This window comes from Macrosteles quadrilineatus, unplaced genomic scaffold (genome assembly GCF_028750875.1).
Source record: "Macrosteles quadrilineatus isolate MER2022 unplaced genomic scaffold, UCM_ALF_1.0 Scaffold_1__1_contigs__length_201487025, whole genome shotgun sequence".
In the NCBI taxonomy this organism is placed as follows: domain Eukaryota; kingdom Metazoa; phylum Arthropoda; class Insecta; order Hemiptera; family Cicadellidae; genus Macrosteles; species Macrosteles quadrilineatus.
The window spans coordinates 21,016,156-21,025,753 of NW_026542594.1; the positions used below are offsets into that span (position 1 = coordinate 21,016,156).

Consider the following 9,598-nt stretch of genomic DNA (forward strand, 5'->3'; position numbering starts at 1 on the left):
TTGGAATTTTCTCTGTAACCAATAATTGTACAAAAACACTTTGGTATGTAATTTTTTTTTTAACTCTTTAAAATGGTCCAGAGAGAAATTGGGAAATTTTGTGTTTTGAGGGTCAAAAATGAGAAAAACCTATTGTTACCCCATAAAACCCCCTGTAAAACTCTGTTCCCATGGTCCAATCATGCTGGTTCACAAACTCATTCAAGGTTATCCCAACTTACACCTTCAATCCAAATTTCATCAAAATCAGACAAAAATTACTCAAGTTATCGCGTTCACAGACGTATAGATATACACGTATAAAAATTTGAAGGAATAGTGTTTTTTGCCTCTGGGGACTGGAAAATAAAAAGGATACCGGTCCCGGCTCCAGGTCTTACCTTGCCACCTACGGGAATAGCTATTTCGCTATAGGGAAATTTGCTAAAAAGCAAACAAGTAGCAAAGCTCATTTAGATGGCACAGCGAGGACAACGGTATAACTATCCTACAGAAAATAAACACAAAATGTAATCATCATTAGATGTGATCACCGATGTGCCTGTGATTGCAGGAAAGTAAGTATCATGGATTTCGCTGATAAGGTTTTCAAAGCAGGTATACACAAGCAAGTTTTGCTATTTTTGAGCGGTAATCTTTATCCTAGAAAGTTAAAATTTTTGAGCCTGGAAAACCTTGAATTGTCCTTAAATTTTATCTTGATGGGGCACTGGACACCCAGATTTTCAATTCTTTTATTGTGTTTCTTATTAGATTCCACTGTATTTTCAGTTTTTAACTCTCATCAGCGTACGCTTAAATATTTAATTTTTCTTCAATAATTATTCCACTATGTTCTGCACTACATCTATTGAGACTATTTATTACTTGTGCAGGTGTACATGTTGACCAAAGAAGAAGGAGGCCGTACCAAACCCATCACACAGGCCATCACATTGTTGATGTTCTCCAAGACATGGGACTCTCCTGCAAAGATCAAACTGTCCAACAAGGAAATGTTGATGCCAGGAGAGGACGCCAAGTATGTAATTAAGTTTTTCATTTTTCTTTTTATATTATCAAGTTCAATGTTTCCCAACTAGTTCCATTTGCGTGCCACTTAATAAGACAAATAATTATCTTAATTAGTGATGTAATGATATCAAAAATTATCAATTCTCAATACTAATACCTTTTTTTTATTGTTTCGCCAAATTTTCTGAATGGATTTGTTATACTACACCAACCCATGTCTTTATATACTTCCATTAAGTATTTTTGAGATAGAATGTTTTTCAAGTAAAGAAAAAAATGTACTGTAAAAACTAAAAAGTTACAGCAATGATACATTCCAACTAGCCAATTTAAGTTTAAACCCTTCCAAGCACATTTAAAAAACTGCCATATAACATTATGAAGATCTAACAACAATAAAAATCAAAATGAAAATAATATTATAGGCTAGAGGTGTGCTAGCCAGTCAAGCCAAACTCAAGGTAATATTGTGATGATCGCCAGCAGGCGGGTGGATTTTATCTTCTGGGATCACTGCGAAATCCAAAATATATTCCTGAACTACGGTAACTTCATCACTGTTTTTCGCGGTCGTGGAAAAATCATGAATATCTCCTGGGGCATTAACATTAACTCCCGCGGTCACAGAAATGTTATTGTCGTCTTACGTTCGCGGCAAAATCATTTAACATCACCTAGCCTTGTAGACATCTAGGGGTGTGCGAAGCAGCAAAAAATTTTCGATTCGAAGCAACGATTCGATTCAAAAGATTTTCGATTCGATTCGATGCAACTCGATTCGAAGCAATACGGTATTTTTCTATTCATAATTGTCAATTGAGTGGATTAACAATAATTAAAATGTATCACATTTGTGTAATACAAATTTTTGTTGATGTGGTATTAGGCCTATTTCATACTTAACATATGAATTTTAGGTGAAAAAATATTTATTTTCAATCATATGTATTAGAATAACTGCTGGAAATACCAGTGAGCTGCTTTACTTGCCTATTTCATAATTTTTACTTGAATTGGCTCAACTGCAAGAAAGAAGAAAATATTTTTTTTATCAAGACATTCATTCTCATTTTAATAACTGTTTAAATAACTAAATAGGTGCCGGTAGCTAAATTACAACAAATTTGAATGGAACTTAATATAAAAAGACCATTAAGAAATAAATTTACATATCACAAGTTTAGGGCCTGTGGACCGGCTTCAGGACTGCAAGCAAGAAGAAAATAAAAATAATATGTTTCCACCATGCAATATGTATCATTCATTCCCTGCCTCCTAACCTCCTTAGTATAATAACCTCACACTTACATTATTTGTTACATCATCATAAATAAATAATTATTATTGGCATCAGTAGGCCTACAGCTTTACCTAGGCATTATTTTTATAGGGCCTAAAATGGTAATAGGCTAGAAGCAACATGTCAAGTGGAGAACTCATTGAAGAAAAGATATTGTGTAAACTAATCTATATATATAAAAGGCAAAGCCCTCACTGACTGACTGACTGACTGACTGACTGACTGACTCACTCACTCACTCATCACTAATTCTCCCACTTCCCACTTACCTAGAAGGCTGAAATTTGGCACACTGATTCTTTAGGCATCAAATAGGAAAACTGAGTGGTTTTTATTCTGATCGGACTCTCGGGCTCCGCCCCAGTGGCTCTGGAGTTTCCCATGTTAACCTAATGAGTACTCATATTTAAATGGAATTAATGAATCATAACAGCTGTTTCAATTAAACAAGTTGGTTCTGTTCTGTGATGTTCAATAACATTAAAGTTACTAGGATTACCAACAGAGTGCAGCACTATTATTTTTTTTTATTTATGACAACAGCTAATTTGCAACCAAAAGGTGAGTGAGCGCAGCGAACGAACTTCAACCCGGAGGCGAGTTAGCGTAGCGAACGAGCTAACCTGAACCTGAAGGCAAGTGAGCGCAGCGAACGAGCTCCAACCGTAAAGGTGAGTGAGCGTAGCGAATGAACTTCAACCAGGACGTGTGAGCGCAGCGAACGAGCTCCAACCTAAAGGTGAGTGAGCGTAGCGAACGAACTTCAACCAGGACGTGATTGAGCCATGCGAACGAGCTCACATATGAAGTTAAACGGGGCAAAGCCCGCGGGTACAGCTAGTTTCCTATAAAACTCAAAAACAGTAAATAACATACAAACATTGTTTATGGTATAATTAATAAGGACTAAAAAATGCATATCATGTCATACAGTAGTATAGACCTACTGCAAGAGATTAAAATCCTTAAACAACTGATTTTGATAGCTAATGAATGAAAAGAATTAAAAATCCATCAAATAAAGCCAAACAATATCACAACTAATTAGGTACCCGAAAAGTAACTCTTAAATAATATATAGAAGATTAAAATAATATTAAATCAAGAGACAAGAAAGTTAAATGCTATCTTCTAGCCTAGTGCCCTTGGCAACACAGGTCAATGTTTTTAAACTACCCTCAATGTTTTTGGAACAGCAGGGCCTTTTTCTCTTAAGGAAGGGTAGTAGTATGTCAACAAAAACAATGAATCAGTCTCACCAGCCAGGCCCGGGCAACGATGTGTGAATTCAAGGTCATAGACCCTCCCCCTCCCCTCTTACACCACCCGGTTGCTACCCAGTTGTCCCAGTTGCTTCAATTGCTGACAAAATGCAAGTGATGAAACAAGGAAGTAGAGACAAAGAAATATATTTCTTTATTCAAAAACACAAAACTGTTAGAGATATTTTCAAAGAAATTAATTCAATGTAATTTGTGAGTTGTAAATATTGTATTGGATCTTAGAAATATATTTTTTTAACCCCATCTAACCAAGATACAGATCTGTTCACTATATCAGATATTTCTTTTGTTTATAATTTATTATGTAAAATAATAAAATATATTTTTAATTAGGTATTGAATAAACAATAAATGATTATACTAGTATGTCTGGATAAATAGTCTTTCTATTCTTTTGACTTTGTTTTCTTTGCACTGTTAGTGTTGCGTCACGGCTTTTGTTACTCTTATCAGTAGACGACTAGACCTGGCTCTGGCTAGTGGCAGTGCGGCAATTGCTCTGTTGTGTCTTTATTCTTAAAGGTCGTGAGCCAACTTAATTTTTAATTCTCATTTGAACATTTTAATTCCTCTGTAATAATAGATATAATAATATAAGAGTGTTTCTTTGGAAATAAATTATTCTTTTTTTTTTCTTTTGCCCCAACAAAAATTCGGGGACGGGGACCGGCAGACACCTAACAAAAATACCAAATGAATCAGTCTATAACATTAATCTTACTAGTTAAGTATTAAGTAACAATTTTTCAGACTTATTTTTAAAATGATTTTGGAGTAACCTACCTTGTTTTGGCTAGGTTCACAGTAGTAAAATATTTCACACTCTGCTTACATCAAGACAAAAAACAAACCTCTAATCATTTGCAATGTCAAAACAAAAAAATATAAAACAATTAAAGCTATATTTAATGCAAAGAATGTATTAAATAAGAACGCCTTCGTAAAGGAAACGCAACAGCAACGCGCTCCTGTATTGCGGGTATTGCATTGACTTTCTGCAGGCGTTTTTCGTATATGGATACTGACTCCCTCGTGAATCGAATCGTTTTTTGACCACCACTGAATCGAATCGCGATTCGATGCATCGAATCGAATCGAATCGAAATTTCGATGCATTTTCGATGCATCGCACACCCCTATAGACATCATTGACTCCAGCGGTCACAGAAACGTCATTGTCGTTGTCCGTGATCGTGGCAAAATCATGAACATTTCCCGCGGCCCTGCAGATGTCATCAAAGTCTCCTGTGGTCAGGAAAATGTCATCGTCGTCGTCCGACATCGCAGTAAAATCATGATCATCTTCTGCGGCAGTGCAGACATCACAATTATTTGACTCAGATTGCTCATATAATATTTCCAGGACTATTGATTGATCAACATTTATCTTGGTTCTTCCATGTAGACAAATTAAAAAATAAAATCTCCCCTGGTCTATTTATGTTGCGCAACTTGTTCAAATTTTGCTCCTTGGATGTTTTATTGAAGGTTTACTATGCTCATATAAACTCGCGTGTATCGGTATTGAACTATATGGTGCGACGACCGTTCAAAATTTAGATGGCATATTAGTTTTATAAAAAAGAGCATACATATTATGTTTAACTCAGATACCAACCAATCGATAAAACAGCAGTTTGCTGAGTTGAATATCTGTATGGTGTATGGATTGTATATTTTTAAAACTATAATGACTCTAAAGACTGAAATGAATACGAATACAATTCCAATATTGGGAGCCTCACATAACTAGTAACTACAATACTCCACATCGTAACAACCCTGCCATCCTGAGACATAATTTAGAGTTTACAATAAAAAACCTACAGCTGCAGGTTTTAGGTTCTTTTACTCTCTGCCAAAAGACTCTGTAAATAAATAATGTCAAGATCTTCAAAAATAAATTGAAGGTACTCGATTAATGAACATTTTTTATAACTATTTCTATATATTAAGTTGTTGATGCCATTTTGTATTTAATTACTACGAAATGTTAGCCCGTCCTACGTACGAGAGTAGTCAGTTAAAACTGTATATAATTCAGAACAGCTAGATTACTTGCATAAAAACAAATTTTATTGCAGCCTACAGTATAAAGAGTAATTATCAATTGAGAAGTGTATAGGCCTAGTCAACGATATCCCCTTCCAATTTCATCGCATACCTGCCTCTTCCTTAATCAATATCACCACAATACAATTACTCATACTATACACAATTTCCAGTGGGTCTGAATAGAAACTTCCTAAAATAAAACGAAAACATCCAATAAAATTCACAGTACACATAATTATAACGTTAGTGTCCCGACATCATTAAACTAACTGTCCACACATATCCTTTATATCAATTTCACTGCATCAATTGCTAAATAAATAAGTGTAAACAAAGAAAAGTAAAAACAACAACATATAGTTTGTTTTGTAAACAGCTGAGTCAAAAATAAAATAATATTCATAAAAAAAAGAACTGGTCACATGTTGAAGGAATTTAAAACGTAAACACGCTAGTAAAGCTAGTGACGTAATTAATTGTCTATGTTTATTATCCATACCGTTATCAGTTCTAATATCCTTGATAATTAAACCACCCTCATTGAATCGATGTACATCGTAACCCCCCATATTCATTTATTTAAACTATAAAATATTCAGCGCCTCCAGACGTAACCACAACTAAACACACGCCAAACAACTTTTTTAAACGTGTAAAAAATGGATTTTCCTACTCTTTCCTAAAAAAGTTGACCAGTATAATAATTTGCATATCCTTTGTTTAAGACTCATGTACAGAGCCTCAACTTGTATACATCGATGGTGTTACTTTTCTCAGTGGTCTACTAATCTTACTTATTTCCTAAAAATCAATGACAAATCAGAGTAAATAAAATAACCTCATAATTCTACTGGTTCTACAGAACATTTTTATATCCAACCAGCTGTTCGTTAAAAGAAAATTATATTGCACTAAAACAAACCGAAGAGTACAAAGATTTATTTAAAAAATCCTTTGAACATCCTAGTATTTTACCTATGTATATTTAAATAATCTGTCATCCTCTTATCGAAGGATTGAATGTATCAATGATTAGCATTACGCATGGTATAAATAAGTCAACCCTTAGTATGTCTTTTAATTTTTATCCAAATGCTGGATTTGTGTTACAAACGCTGAATGTTTACAGCTGTTATGTTAAACAAATTATATTACACCAAAAGCTAGTTTAGAATCTTAGCGTCGGCTGCTAGACTTTTCAAAAATTAAAACTTAATTTCTAAATAACTGGGACTCTAAACTAAAATTATGGCTTCGAAATTCCCTAGTTCTCAAAATTATCTTTCTTTCAACACAAAAATCATGAAAATCCGTCGAGTGGTTGATTCAGAATCGTGAAATAAACAAACCCTGTTTTGTTTTAATATTATAGATCTGTTATAAATCATTAATAAAGCATTTCCAATTCTGATTCAAACCAAGTACCTTTTACTGAAAAAAACTACAAAAATTAATATAAGTTGTGTTTTTATTTAGATTGGAACTGAGGTTGTGGAAGCAGGTTGTGATGGAGCAAGGTCAGAGGTTTACCTTGAGAGACGGAAACACTACCTGCGGCACTGGCGTGGTCACCAAGGTCCTTCCCCCTCTGACTGAAGAAGAGAGGAGTCAGTTCAAAGAGACCAAGAAACAGAGAGAGAAGAGGATTGCAGCTGAGGCAAGCGGAGGGGCTTAGTGGTCAAGAGCAAAACTTAGCTTTTAAACCCAGTGACGCAAAAGACTGGTCTACCGCGTCAAAGCAATCCCATGGTCATTGCTTGCTACCAAATGTAATTTAGTAATTTGTTTTTTTGTAAAAATACTTAAATGTGTTAATGGTTTGGTTTTATTCTCCCTTAACTTGTAAGATTTTGAATCTGAATACATTGAGGAAAAAGGATTGCATACATAAAAAACTTTTCTTAGAAAAGAGGTATACGACACTTAATATTACGCCTCTTCAAGGGAGTTCTTAACAAGGAAATATGGAATGTTGATCACCATACCATTATATAAAACAAATCATAGATATAATCCAAGTAATTATTATAAACCAGTAGCTCTTTTACTAATTTACTCAAACATACTTTAAATACCCCCGCCGCAGCAAACCTGCAGACTAAGCGAATTTCAACTTGTCTGATTATATTTCTACTAAAATATTTCCATAAATAAGACATAGGTTATTTATTCCCTATTTAAATAACATTAGATTTAACGAGTGCTTAGGTTTGCTGCTACGGGGAAGGTAAAAAGTGTTTTTTGACCATACGTCAATAGTATAGGATGAAATAAATAAATTTGCATAATGTTATCAATATATATCCATAAACAAGTAAAGTACAACAATTTTCATTTTCTCCATAAGAATAACATGGGAATTTTAAATTACACTATTTTTGAATTTTCTCCGTGACAGTTAGGCATACAACAGTGCTCCGATATACTAAATTATTTCTTTTTTTAAGCTCTACAAAACGGTTTAGAAAGAAATTGCAAATTTTTTTGTTTTTAGAGTCAATCTCATAATCAATATTTCAATCATATTTCAATCTCTAAAAACCCATTTTTACCCCATAAAACCCCCCATAAACCCCTGTTCCCATGGTCCGATTATGCTGGATCGCGAACTCGTTCGAATAAATGTAGGTTTACACGTTTGTACCAAATTTCATCAAAATCGGATTATTTTTGCTCGAGTTATCACGCTAACGGACACACACATATATATATATATATATGAATTTGAACGGATGGTGTTTTTGGCCTCTAGGGACCTCAAAAAAAAAAAAAAAATCGGTCCCGCGTCCAGGTCTTACCATGAGTACTACGGTAATAGCTTATTCCCTATATGGGAAATTCACTAAAAAGAGTAAAAGTTAGGTTGATAAACCTTTTGAATAAGCAAAATTTCTTTGTAAAAAAAAGCAATATGGATTCCAAAGAAAATAAACGCTAGTTCCGCCCTTTTGAGTATATGTCAGACATTTACACTAATATGTACAGGGTGTCCCTTAAGTAAACTGCCAATCTCTGGGAAATGGTTCTATGTGTCAAAGTAAAGAGAAAATCAAGAATAACAATTTTGCCAAAATCACTTCGTTAACCAGATATCCGCCATTTTATTTTTTTTACATAACCATTCTTATCTTTGTATTTTTCAGCCAATCATTATGAAACTTTGGTATGTATGTTAAAGTAAAACAGACCCACATCAGAAAATTTTTTATCTTAATCCAATTTAAAATAAAAAAAAAAATGCTTATTATTTTTAAAAATATCAAGGACACTTTCGTTTAGCATTTAAAGTTTCCTATCTTAAATACTGGGCTTTTTGATTAAACGTGGTTTGGTCAAGCAAAATTCAGTGTTTACCCAGCCTTTAATCAACCTAAACCATAACATGAGTGAGATAGCTATGACAGTCTAGAGGTGCTACATATATGCAGAAAAGGTAGTAAACTATACATGCTAGAGGAATTTGAAATTTACGAATTATACCTTGACAACACCGCCAGTGGACATATCCTCAACAAAAAACTGCAGTTCCAGTCACACTCTATTTTCAATGTCCTAATAAACAAAAAACCGGCCACCTAAACTTTTGCCTACTGATAACATGGACAACAGCGAGGAAGAAGTCTGACACTGCAGTCTACTACCTGCGCCGGGACTGTCTGTGTCGTGTGTGTGTCAATCAATGTCAATTAAATGTTTGTTTTCGTGTATTTATTGTGAGCGTGTGGCATCGATGTCTTATGTTTTGTAACCCCGACGATGCCGCATTTACGGCGAAACGTAGGTTGTTAACCTGACATCAACTTTTGGATTACTTGACTAGGTATTGTACCATAATTATTACATATTCAATCTAACAATATTACCCTACAAGTATTAATATCTGTAACTGTCAAGACATTGAGTAAGGAGGAACTCAAAAGTATTTAAATTTGTACTTGGACAACCA

The 9,598-nt window shown here is 34.2% G+C and overlaps 1 protein-coding gene across 1 annotated transcript in view; it reads left to right on the forward strand.

The window, feature by feature from the left end:
- LOC129004877 (elongation factor Tu, mitochondrial-like) overlaps window positions 1–7,467 on the forward strand; it is a 90,006-nt gene extending 82,539 nt beyond the window's left edge. Inside the window, exons 11-12 of the mRNA XM_054433574.1 lie at window positions 876–1,021; window positions 7,129–7,467. Coding sequence (XP_054289549.1) covers window positions 876–1,021; window positions 7,129–7,327 — 345 coding nt within the window. The 3' untranslated portion in view covers window positions 7,328–7,467. The remainder of the gene's footprint in view (window positions 1–875; window positions 1,022–7,128) is intronic.
- Window positions 7,468–9,598: the final 2,131 nt, after the last annotated feature.